Source organism: Scyliorhinus canicula, chromosome 10 (genome assembly GCF_902713615.1).
Source record: "Scyliorhinus canicula chromosome 10, sScyCan1.1, whole genome shotgun sequence".
Lineage (NCBI taxonomy): Eukaryota > Metazoa > Chordata > Chondrichthyes > Carcharhiniformes > Scyliorhinidae > Scyliorhinus > Scyliorhinus canicula.
In genome coordinates this window covers 11,686,853-11,700,563 of record NC_052155.1, presented here as the reverse complement: position 1 = coordinate 11,700,563, position 13,711 = coordinate 11,686,853, and the positions used below count along the sequence as shown (strand labels likewise).

Sequence of the window (13,711 nt, the reverse complement as noted above, 5' to 3'; positions counted from 1 at the left end):
ACATAACTCAAGTGAAATGTTTTTATGATCGCTAGAACATCTGTGCACGATGTATTTAATCTTTGAGCGTGAGACCAAGATTTTGTCTCTTGAGATTTCACATCAGGCAGAAAAACAGAACTCAGAAATCTGGAGAGTCCTGTATCCACTGAGGAACCGAAAAAAATGTTACATTTTCATCGTCACTAAAACCCCACCCCTCTCCCACCTTCCCACAATCCCCTCCCTCTCTTAACTCTACCCCCAGAGGACCTGGGTATCACATAACTTTGGGTTTACAATGGGGAACTATAATGATCAGTTAGTAATTCCTTGGAGCGTAAAATGCATTCTTCCCCCCTCAAAATCTGAATTTGCACAATATTCTGCTCAGGTTGATCCCTCGGAAGCATTCTGATATTCACAATTTATTAATAAGTCATACAACTAGTCAGAGTGATTAGATGAATGTCGTTCATAAACACTGCCTAGAAGACAATTTTGAAAAGCCCTGATTTGTCTCAAAGTTTTACATACGATTGGTGTCTTGACTGGGTGCTTGAAAATTACTTTGGGTCATTGACGGAACAGCTGCTCAATAGGATCTGAACTCTTCTATGTCAAATATAAAACTTGTCTGGATTAATTTCAGCAGCCATGTAGCCAAGCAAAGAAATAATTGCTCAAATTTTGGATGATCCAAGAATTTGAAGAGATCTGTACATATTGTTTAGAAAATAGCATGAATTTCCATTCTAATGCCTTTATTTGCCTGGTTCAAATCAAATTATTGCAAGCATGCTCTGAAATCAAGTGGATCTGTAGCATCCATTTCAGTCACTTCTGTAAATTTGACTCCAGCATGTTTTCCATGAAAAAAATTGGACTCCAAAGAACCGACTAGTTTACCATACTTACAAAAGACTATTCCCCAGTCTTTTTTCTTTCCCAGATCCTTACTATCTGAACAAGAGAATCACGTGAAAATGTGCATCTTATGGCTAAAGTAAATTTTCAACGAACTAGATCATTGTAATTTTATGTAATGCTTCAGCCACAGTCAGCTCTACCTTGCTTGCATCAGTGGGTTGTGGACTTAACTCCATTCTGGGTTTTGAGAACATAACCTACGGCTGTCATGTTATACTGAGGAAGTACAGCATTGCTGGAAATGCTGTCTTTCAGGAGGATGCCAAAGATCCCACCACACTGTACAAAGAGGGGAGGAGGTTCTCATGGTATCCTGACCAACATTTAGCATTCAACCAGCAAAAGAAAAAAAATTTTGTTCATGGGAATTGCCGTGCGTGCTTGCTGCTGGCTCACTGTGGTGCACCAACGTGCAGCATCAAGTGAAAAGACGTTGAACAAAGAAATCCATCACTGACTCCCTAATGTCTGCTTGTTTGTTTGAGGAGGCATCAAACAGTGTCCTGGAGTTGCTTCCTCAAATTTAAGAAAATTAAAGCCGGGAAAATAGCTCCACTGTAAACTGCTTGTCCTGTGCAACTTGCGCCAACAATTTTGGACACAAATGAAATTGAGTGCAGGTTGGCTGTTGCTAATCAGCCTGGATCACAGGAAAATAAAGCAAACTTCAATTTCCAAGAAATAAATATATTTCAGAAGTTAGTGAATTCTGTCCAGGACTGCACCCAAAAGTACATTTATTTAGACATTTATAGAAGATCACCTCCAATACTTAACACGAGGTTGATTTCCACACACTGAAGTCACAACATACAACTGTCTTAATCAAAGCATTTGTCAATAATTTGATCAGGGAATTTACAAAATTGTTGGCTTTAATTAATGAGCAAACAAGCAGGAGAAAAATCCCCAGTCCCCAACAAATCTCATTCTGCCAGAAACATGGTGTCTGATTTTTAAAAATATTTGTAAATGTAATAAGTCTGTATACTTATTTACATAATATTACAACCAGTTCTGGAAATATTGTTTAAAACGGTATTATGTAAGCAGCATGTTGTGAGATCATGGGCTGAATTCTCCGCCGTCGGGATTCTCCATTTTGCCAGCAGCCCGGGGGTTTCCTGACGGTGTGGGGCTGTCCCACAATGGGAAACCCCATTGACCAGCCAGCGAAACAGAGAATCCCGATGGCGGCCCACATTTGTGAAAATGTATTGAAGATATCAAAATTTTAAGAACTCCCATATGAAATTGGTATTTCAAAACTTTACAGCTCACGCATTAATATCTTCTTAAACTATTCTGCAATCACTTCCCAATAGTAAATCAGTCTGCCCTACTGCAAAGTTGTTTCCTTAAGGTTACAAAATGCTCTTCGGATACGTACCTTGATGACTGATGGAATTTTAGAATTGAGGTTGTCATAAGTAAAGTGCAAACGGGTGCAGAAAGAGCATTTGTAGAGCAACGGATCCTGGTAAAACTCGATCTTTCCACTTGCATTTCGCTTGTCCAGACAAACAGTGCAGTCAGAAAAGTTGATCACCTTCCTCAAGACCAGTTCTGGAGCTGAGCATGGAATAGATTGAAATTGTGAAAATATGAAAGACAACATCATGGTGCAATTATCCAAAAAAGAAATATTTAAATTTGAAACTATCCTGTCAACGTTGGTAATGGAAAATCTCTAAAGGAACTTGTTAAGATTTTGCCGCAATTTATTATTTTTCTCCCCAGATATTTTTCACAAGCAAAGTATGATGTTAAACACTATTTTTAAAAATCAAAATAACACATATTTTGCCACAACAAATAACTTAATCTACTCCATTGTCCGGCATTGCAACATGTTAATTAGGGTTCTGCTTTGTGATTTCAACATCTGCTAATAACAGTAGTGGGGAGAAATTAGAAGGGGAGGTAGAGGAAGTCATCAAAAGAGAGGCAAAGAGAGAGTCAGGAAGAAACAGAGAAACAAAATAAGAGGAATAAAAAAGTGAGGAAGAAAGCAGGAAAGGAAAAATACAGCAACATAGTTCCAAGAACTAATTTCAAAACATAAAACCATATAAACATCATGCATAAATCCTCTTGAAGTTTAAAAAATCTAGTACTGCCAGCCTGCCAAAATATTGCAGATGCTAACAATCTAAAACAACAACAGAAGATGCTGAAAATACCCTAGGTCTGGAAACATCTGTGAAAAAATAAACAGAGTTGAAGTTACAGATCGATGATCTTTCAACCGAACTAGAAGAATCTCACTTCCATCCAAGAGTCATAGGCTTGTGCAACCTTTCCCCCACCTTTCTTCCACCAGTGCTGACAGATACCAAGAATCTACAAGTGCAACCCATAGGCTTGGACTAGCCTTCAGCATTATCTAAGATTAGAGCTAACATATGATCCCCAGGTGGGAATCAACCCCTATATTCTCACCACTACCATTAGCTAGGGTGGGGGATAACCACACCACTTAGCCAAACACCAATGGAAAGCATGGAGTTAGAAAGTGAAATCCTAACAGTGTATGTCTCCTTACCTTGGGGCGTTGAACACAATTGAGGTCACTGACACATTTTCACCAAAAATGTCAAGAAATTCTGGCAGTGTCCAAGATGAAAGCACTGGCACTTAATAGACTATGTGATAGTCAGGAACCGTGATCAAAATGGTGTGCTATGGTTACAGATTACGAATTTCAAGAACTAATCTATGGGAAACTACAGGAACAGATGGTTACACCATCAAGCGACGTCCAAGGTGACTGGTCATCATTGAAATCCCTCATCAATCCAACAAGCCAATAAATCCTCAGTCGCACCAGTAAAAGGCTGTAAGACTGATTTGATCAGATAGTTACAGAGATAGGCAAACACATCAATTGTAAATGGGCAGCATTTCAAACCTGGCAACAGGATGTAAACGCCACAGAAAAGCTCATTCACCACACAGCCAAAGCTGAAGTTCAAAAGTGAATCCACAATTTGAAGAACAATTGGTGAATAGAGAAGATTGAAAAAATTCAACTCCCAGCTGACATTTGTAACGCCTGTTCCTTTTTAAAGGCAACCAAAGGAATTCATGGTCAACAGATAGAGTGACACCAGTAAGACCCAAAGATGACAAGACTTTCCTCAAAGTCACGGACAATAACAACACCTGATGGAAAAAACATATTGTAGAGCCAGTCAATCAGATCTCCACAATGGGCATGCACCTGATGGAGATTCTCCAGCAACACAAAATCATAAGTGAGCGTGACAATGATCCAATGCTCAACGAAGGGATAACTGCTGTCAACTAGATGAAAAACAGCAAAGCTTCTGGTCCTGACAATGTCCCTGCAAAGTACTGAAACAAGAGGAGCCAATTAGCCTCCTTCTGCACTGTAGGAATTCTATGGAATCTATTTATGACTCCAGACCCACTGTGTGGTTGATGCTTAACTACCCTCAAGAGCAATCAGCGAGGAGCAACAAATGCCAGCCTTACCAATAACATCACACAGTGCTTGGACTGCAGCTGTTCAAAAAGATGGTTCACCACCCTTTTCTCAAGGCAATAAATGCCAACCATGGTACCCATACCCTACGAATGAATGTTTTTAAAAAGCTATTAAGATGTGTGCAATAACCATGTTTTAAGTTGGGGTATCTTGCTTTCGAAAGTCAACTATGTTTCATTTAAAATTTAAAAGGGAAGTAACAGTCACTATGTTTAACAGTGTCTCCCTCTCTTTTACTACCTCTCACTGTTGCACTGGTATCCGTCACTAGAGTATATTCTCCATCAACACAAGACAAATAATGATTATAGAGGCTTCACAAAAATAACCACAAATTAGAATAAGAGCATGACATTAATGCTATATGACACAATCCACCTTGAAACAACTGATCAAAACTGCTAAAGTAGTGGCACAGAAGCTACTGAATAAATTACCATGTGTGAATGATGCTCACCATTGTAAGTGTGAAAAATCAGCCAGCAAATTACAGAAAGTAATAATTCTGCATTGTCATAAATTGCCAAACTATTTCTGTCGCTCCACTGTTAACTTGGTGAAAACACCATCTGGTAACCTCCGTGATTTTCATGACGTAGCTGCATCAATTTGTCACAAAAAGTTAAGACTGGTAATTAATAGCGCAAGTTCCGACTGCAGCCGTTCAAGAAGGCAGCTCACCATCACCTTCTCAAGGGCATTAGGGCTGGACAATAAATGTTGACATTGCCAGAAATACCCAGGTCTCATGAAAAAATAATTTTTTGAAATTTAGGCAAACAAATTCCAAAACTTCAGTTGGCTAGTCAGTCGCACTGCATCTCAGATATTGGAGATTGCAAATGCCTGAGTGACACAATCGTCATTCTCAGAAACATAATCGTAACTACCAAGTCCCAACACTGACTCTCGCAAGAAGCAAAAGCCTTCATTGACTCTCGCAAGAAGCCAAAGCCTTCTAGTAAAAACTTCAATGAAATTATTTGAAGACACAAAGGGCAATTTAACGAGTAAACCTAGTTGTGCTGGCACAAAAAATGTAATGTGCTGACTTAATTTTAAATATCTTGGCCAAACTTTCTGGTCGTTCAGGCCAACAGGACCTTCCAGTCCTGCCAACGGCGCACCCACACCACAGATTTCACAGCGGGCAAGGGGAGCATTGAACAGGAAATGCCGCTGACTACAGCGGGACAAGATCCCGTCGCCGACAAAAGGTGGGCTGCCTCCACTGCCATGAAACACATGGTAGGTTGCACAGAAAACCCTGCCCCCTTATGTTGGCCATTCAAAATTTCAGCTACACAAAAATAATGGTGATCAAAATACTTTAACCAGCAATCATCTTGTGTCCCTTTTTCAAAAATTTCAAACCATAACACAAAGCATGTGGATATTTGCTCAAGCAAAAAGATCCTTCTTCACAGATGCAAATGTGTTAATATAATGCCAGCTTTATCGGAAATAAGAGCAAATGTTGTTTCAGGGATTTAACAGGGATGTCGAATAGTGTTGCAGACTTTAGTTTTATTCTCTCTCTGCATTAACACCACAAGTCAGGTCTTCGAAATAATTTACGCTCCTGATTTCAAACACAGAAACTACCCCAGGAACAGAAACAGACCAGTCTGAAAACGTTTCAGCATGTCAGACAGTGTCGACAATTGTTTCAGGCATTCAGGTATTCATCAGCCACCACAGCCACCACTGGAATCAAAAATGATGGAACAACTGTTACAGAATATGAGCTGCATTCACTTCCTGCAAGCACTCTGTAAAACTGCAAAATCAACATGAAGAACTAGGCTGCCTCAAGTAAACATCTGCAACACAACTTTAAAGAAATAAATGCAACAACTACCTTTATGCATTTCCTCAGATCATGATTAAACAACAAAGAATAATACAGCACAGGAACGGGCCCTTCGACCCTCCAAACCTGTGCTGATCATGTGTCCTATTGTGGCCAAGTTAGCTGTAGAATTTGCTTGGTGGTTTTCAACACAATGACCAGGGTCCAAATATGAATGAAACTATTCATGGTGATGAAATTAAAACCTCATCCAACCTCACACAAATGAAAGTAGCATGGACTACTGTTTGTGCCTCGGTAAAGCACAGGAGTAAAAAATCACAAGTCGCAGTAGTTATAAGCGATCAGCATCTCCTTTCAAAAGTAAACTTATTCACCGATGCAGTTCCACTAGCCTACATCCCGTTGGACGTGATTCTCAATGAAGAACACCTCTTCACTCATGCCAGCATTTACTGGATATTTTGCTTCATAGCAATAGAAAATCTCCAGTAACAGCAGCCAAACTGGCGTCAGTTCAGGTTTCAGTATTGGCTGGCAGATCACTTTGATAATGCAGTGCCTGTCATACCACCTTGATATCAACATGGTGCCACTGGTGCAAACCAAATACTTCAATTTAAATTTAAGCTATTTTGACAATATAGTGGGCCATGGTTTTTAATGAAGGAAAATAATTTAAATTTGTATGCCATTTTTCAGGATTGCAAAGCACTTCACAATTTATTACTTACTTTTAAATTACAATCACAATTGTAATGGGGTGCAGTGTGGCAGCCATTGTACATGCAGCAAGATCTCGAAAAGCAATGCAATAAATGGTCAATTAAACTGATTTATCTCTGTTGGTTCACCTTGTCCAAGAGGCCTACCACTTGCTCCTGCGACTCTTTTCCCAGCTGACCATCCAACTGCCCTTCCAGGCCTCCATGTTAGCCGATATTGTTCAAAGTTCCCTCTCATCTGGTCCAGCCTTCCTTTCCCCTTCATATCTGTTATCAATCCCTCCTCAAAAAAACCTCCTTGATTCTTCTGTCCTTGTGAACTATCGCCCAATCTCTAATCTCCCTTTCTTCTCCAAGGTACTTGTATGTGTTCTCATCTCCGTTATCCATGCCCATTTTTCCTGCAACTCCATGATCAAATTCCTCTAATTAGGTTTCCACCCCACCTATTCTGAAATGGCCCATGAAATCACAAATTACAACCTATGTGAATGTGATCATTGTATCCCTCCTCATCCTTTTGCCCCGTTTGTGGCCTCTAATACAGTTGACCACACCATCCTTCTCCAACATCTCTCAGTTGGACTGCCCTGACCCAGTTTCATTTTTATATGTCCGTCGTCCTAAGTAGAGATCACTTGCAATGGCTTCTCTTCATACTCCTGCTCTATTATCTCTTGAGTCCCTCAAGGGTCTATCCTTAACCCCTTCCTACTTCTCATTGGCTTGCTGCCCCTCTGCGACATATTTCAGAAACATAATGTCGGGGGATCATGATATAGGCGCAGGAAGAGCAGCGTTTCTGTGGTCTCTGGCGCCAATCATTCTTTAATCCTCTAATTTATCCTGCTTACGCGGCACATGCTACCTAATAGGGAGTGAATACTCCATAGCATGTCCCTGGAAGATTTCTGGCTAAGTGGTGTCGAAACAATGCTGAGGAATCCTAAAAGAAATCGTTGAGAAAAGGGAGCAGTGGGGTGGAGCTGACTCCCAAATATAGCAGCTATATTTTCGAGCGGGCTCTTGATCCGACACTCCGAAAGGCATTGCAGATGATGACTGCGAACATCATTAAAGTCATTGACGATAAATCCGGTTTGTTGGCACAGAATATTAATGCTCACGAGGCAGAGCTGCAGAATACTAATAAACTCAATTAAAATGCATGTTCCTCGGTGAAGCCCACTTGCAATCCTTGGAAAACCAGCTTTGTGGGATGTCTGAAATCCTGGAGATTCTGGAGAACAGAGGCCGGAAGAAAAATGTCTGGATCGTCGATTTGCCAGAACGAATGGAAGGTAAGCTCCCTACTAAATACTTTTGAGTGCTGGCTACCACGTTTTCTTAAGCTGGATACAAAAGCTGGGTGTATTAAGTTGGAAAGGGCACACCGTATGCTGTCTCCGAGGCTAGGGACAATCAACATGTCCAACCTGTAATTATCCGGTTGGAAAATCTGGTGACTGTGGTCAATTTAACTCAACCAAAACCACGGGTATCAATATAAAATCTAATTTCACCTGTGTTGTGACCCCATGTCACGTAGGGTTGGAATTGCACACGTCCAGTGTGTCGCAACAATTTGAAGTTGTTGTCTAAATAGTTGGCACTGCACCTTGAGAGAGTTCTCCCATTGATCATCAAAGGACCAGGTTCATAAAGTGTCGGAATTTTTGTAACAATGTTAGGAGACTATTGAATGTTATTCTGATCTTTCATAAACGCGGGGTGGATGGGTTCTTGATCTCCTTAGATGCATGCAGAGAAAGCTTTTGACCAGAATTACTTATTTTATACCCTGCAGAAGTTTGGGATGGGATGGGAGAATGCAAGTGGATATAGGTGCTTTATAAATATATTATGGTTGAAGTACTTACGGCCGGTAATAAATCCGAGAAGTTTTGTCTCCAGCAGGGGACTAGACAGGAGTGCTTGTTATTGTTCACAATAGCCATAGAGCCCTTAGCTGAGGCAATTAGACAGGGCCTTTCTGTTTTTTCATTCATATAGTGGAGGCAAACAGCACAAGATCACACTACACGCAGATAACGTGTTGCTATGTGTCTAAGCTGGAGATTACTATTCCCATTATGATTAATGTGGTGGGTAGATTTAGCCTTTACTCGAGCTAAAAAATTAATTTTACAAAGTCTAAGGCCATGCCATTCGGTGGGCTGATGGAAAGACCTCCCCCCCTCCCCCCACCATAATTTTCCATTCAAGTGGTCCCCTTGGGGGTTTACCTCTCTGTTATGTGATGGGCCCTGCTTTGTTAGTCTTCCTTGCCGGTGCTTGGGCAGGATAACACTGATTAAATGAAGGTGTTGCCCAGGTGATTGGATCCTTTAAAGATGCTACCAATCTTTCTTTCTGCTGAAACCCGAAAGACAATTAATAGGATGCTTAGTTTCATTACATGGATTGAGAAAAAACTTAATTTAAAACTAGCCAAACTGCAACTTCCCAGTTCAAATGTTAGGCACAAAGGGTGCCATATTAAAATGTATCAATTCGCCTTGGGTTTATAATGGATTGGTTCAGAGAGGACGTATCCTCCATTTGATTCTGAAATGGAGATGCCGGCATTGAACTGGGGTGGGCATAGTAAGAAGTCTTACAATACCAGGTTAAAGTTAAAGAGGTTTGTTTGGAATTACTAGCTTTCGGAGCGCAGCTCCTTCATCAGGTGAGTGAAGAGTTACACAAACACAGCATTTGGCTCGACGCTGAAGCAGGTCCGTTTGTATACTCCTTACAAGCCCTGTTGTTTTACAGTGTTTTCAAGGTTGTGTCTGCCAAGAGTGAGAATCCTATAACTATTTTAAAGTATGTAGGATGGTCCATGCAGGAGATCTAAATTAACTTCTACTCTCTCTCCCACTCAGGGCAACCCAGATTTCCCACCAGTTATTATGGACCATGGATTCGATACCTAGATATACTTGTAGGCTGGGAGATCTGTTCAGTGGCTCTTCCTCGTCACCTTTTGCCAACAATTTGATACCTCGACACACTCCTTTTTTAAATATCTGCAACTTAAAAGACTTTGGCCGGGATTCTGCGATACGGCGGCGAAGCGTTGACGCCAGCGGTGTTTCACACCGGCGTCAACGAGTCTCCTGGTCCAGCGATTCCAAGGTCCACAGGGGTTCAGCACTGTGCCGGAGTGCTCCACGCAGCACCGGCTGCTCTACACGGCCCTGCACTGCTGGCCGCGGGTCCGCACATGCGCACGGCGGCCGCATTCGCGTCGCCACATGGCGGAGCCACACAGCGGGCTGGCGCGGAAAAAGGTAGCCCCCTCCCCCAGATTGCACCCGCCCGCCAATCGGTGGCTCCCGATCGTGGGCCTGGCCATCATGGAGGCCCCTCCGGAGTCTTATCCCCCCCCCCCCCAACCAGGACGGCCACGGGTCCGAGCTCCCGCCGGGTGGAACCATGTGAGAACCACACTGGCGGGAACTCGGCGAGTCGACCGCGGAGAATCACATCCTGGCATAGGACCGGCATCACGGGCCGTCACACCGTCATCTCCGATTCTCCGAGCCGGTGCGGGCTTGGAGAATCCTGGCCTTTGTCCTTAATAAAGACAAATATGCATCTTGACGCTTCAATATCTTCGGTGGAAAAAATCCTGATTTCTGCAGAACCTAAAAAGCTAATTGGAAAGTTTTATATATAAAACACTGCGGTCTTGGGAGAAATATCTTGCAGTCAATATTGATGAGGAGACCTGGGTAATACATGGGAATATGCCAATAAAATTTCAGTCTGTAATAGAATGAAGGAGACTCTGTTCAAAATATTACACCGTCTGAATATCACACCAAGCTGAATATCACACATCCTCACTGTGCCTAAGTACCAGGTAGCTGAGGGTGACTACACACACGTTGTGTGGTCCTGTGTCAAAATTCAATCCTACTGGTCTGATATACGTGAAGAGCTCGAGAAGATATTCGGTACAGTCTTAGAATTTGATCCTTTGTTCCTAATTCTGAGGATCCTGGATGGGAGAAGCATTGGCGTCAATGAGAAAAGGCTGAATAATATCTTAACTGTTGATGAATCTTGAGAAGTATGGGACCCCCTATCTCAAATTTATGTCTGACCTGCTCCTACAAGGTTTGCCATAGGCAACAAAAAACAGTTCTGAGTTTCCTGTACCTAAAGGTGTGGATCATATCATGTTTGCACCGTCTTAACCTCTTCTCCCCTATTCTCTAACTTTTGTGGGGGTTTTTTCTGTTGTATGGTTGGAGGCATTAAGTTTAAGAACTAACTGTGTTGCCGTTCTGTCTTTTTCTGTACTCATGTATGCAGAAACATTTATACCATTCTGTACCAGTTTTTAGGATTTGTTGTGTTATTTGCAAAAATAATTAAAATATTTATTATAAAAGCACAACGTCAGGTTCAACATGTATGCTGATGACACCCTGTTCTGCCTCACCACCATCGCTTTCAATCCACCACTGTCTCTAAATTGTCATACTGCTTGTCTGACATTCAGTGCTGAATGAGCAGTAATTACTTCCAACTAAATATTGAGAAGACTGAATCCATTGACTTTGGTCCCCTACACAACTCCTGTCCTATCCACCGACTCGAGTAACTATGTAAAGCTAAAACAGACTGTTCCCAACCTTGGTGTGCATCTGAACTCAAGATGAGCTTTGTCCACATATCCATTCCACCGACTGTTTCCACCTCCATAACATCTGCTTCTGACTCCGTTCAGCTGCTCCAGCTGCTTTTGTTACCTTGACTAATCCAATGTTCATAATCCCTATGCTCATTGACGTATGCCACCTGGTCCGGCAATGGCTCAAATGTGAAATTCGCATCCTGGTTTACCCTACTCCAACCCGACAACCCTAAGAATCTCTGCACTCATCCAATTTTGCCCTCAGGCGCATCCCTGATTTTAACTATTCCATCATTGGGTGTAGTGTTTTCAGCACTTATACTTTAAGCTGCGGAATCCCCTCCAGAAACCGTTGCACCTGTCCACCTCTCCATCCTCCTTTGACACACTTCTTAAAACCTAATTCTTTGAATAAGATTTGGGTCACATTTTTTAAATTCTTGATGTCAAATTGGGTCTGATAACACAGGAGTAGGCCATTCAGCCCTTCGAGCCTGCTCTGCCATTTCCAAGGATCATGGCTGATCTAACATTCACTAAGCCCACTTCCCTGCCGTATCTCTGTAACCCTCAATACACCTACTGATTAAAAACCTTTCATCTCAACCTTAAAACTGTTCAATGACTTGGCCTACACAGCTTCCCGGGGTAAAGAATTCCAAAGATTCACCAGTCTGTGAGAAGACTGTCCTCAAACAATCTTAAATGAGCATCCCATTACTCCCCCAGACAGACAACCTTAAACAAGAGATCTAAATTCCCGGTAACCAACTGAAAGGGTCGCACAAGAGTTCAAATCTTAAAACTTTTACTGTAACAAACAAACGAAAATCAACACTGATTAAACACTATTTAGTCGGCAACTACTACTCTAAACTGGAGAAAATATATCCTTCCTTTAACTTTTAACACAACTGAAAACCCTACACCACAGTTATACTTCACTGCCGGCTCTCCACATAATTGCATTTTTTACAGGAACCCGTTCAACATCAATCCAGCTTCCAAGGGGTTAATTTCTCCCTTTTTCACCGAGATACAAGATCATCTGACCTTGAACAAGCACTTCTCTTATTTTCTGAAGAATTCCCAAACCAAATACAAGTAGTAAGATCTATTTTGGTGGTTCTTTTCCCTCCTGACCAGGCCAGGATGTATCTGCCTAATTCCTTACATTGCGATGGGATGCATATCTTTAACCAGAGACCAATTTCCCTCCTGCTTTCTGCCTGTCATTAAATTTTTCACAGGACATGGGGTCACTGGCTAGTCCATCATTTTTATTGCTCATCCCTAATTGCTCTTGAGAAGGTGGTTGTGAGCCACCGTCTCCAACTGCAACTGTCCATGTAGCACAGATATACCCATGTAGCCTAGCCAACAATGCCGACATCCCTAGTAAAAATACAAAAAAGGGACACATTCTCCTCTTTGCAGACCACACTCTAAGTGCAGTCCCTTATCTCTGTGAAATTCCTCTCTCTCCCTCTTTCAGTCTGAAATCCTGAACACAAAGTCTGACCAGCTGCTCTTGCCTTTTTTTTTCAGATGTGAGAACTTTGCATTATGTTCAACAAGTCTATTGACTTGAACTCATGGTAACCAGGCCACTTGGCCTGTTATACAGCCTCCTTCTAATCCCTACCAAAAGTATTCTGCTTTACCTTACATTATGGGTCCAGTTTAAAACAAAATGATCTTATAAAACCTTGTATTCATAACATCTATGTTAAGGACATAAAATAATTCTTAATTATCACAAATTAACTAACTCCTTAAAAGTTTGATATCAATAGCACTCAACAACATTAATTTGCTCTCATTTGACATCAATTACTCTCAAAAGCAATAATTTAGCAACCGTTTGACATCAATTATGCTCATAAGCAATCAGTTAGCTGTGATTTGCTATTATTTGCACTCAAAAGCAATCATTCACCTATCATTTGTCATTGAGGAAGTAACAGAATTATCAACTGCTTATCAAAATTCAACGCTCAAACATTTCCGATTAGCAAAATTACTTAAGCATTCGGAAACCAAAAATGATCATCGAGTTTATTCTCCATATTTCTGAATATCCACCAACGGATTTTGAATGG

At 41.5% G+C, this 13,711-nt stretch overlaps 1 protein-coding gene across 5 annotated transcripts in view; it reads right to left on the bottom strand.

Annotated features, from left to right (window-relative positions):
- The window catches only part of LOC119972233 (vacuolar protein sorting-associated protein 13B-like), a 1,046,946-nt gene that overhangs the window by 937,089 nt on the left and 96,146 nt on the right, over window positions 1-13,711 (bottom strand). For all 5 annotated transcript variants that reach the window (XR_005462014.1, XM_038808618.1, XM_038808616.1 and 2 more), the window contains exon 6: window positions 2,300-2,481. Coding sequence is in view for 4 of the 5 variants with exons in the window: in XM_038808618.1 (XP_038664546.1) it covers window positions 2,300-2,481 (182 nt within the window). In the remaining variant the exon portion in view is untranslated. The remainder of the gene's footprint in view (window positions 1-2,299; window positions 2,482-13,711) is intronic.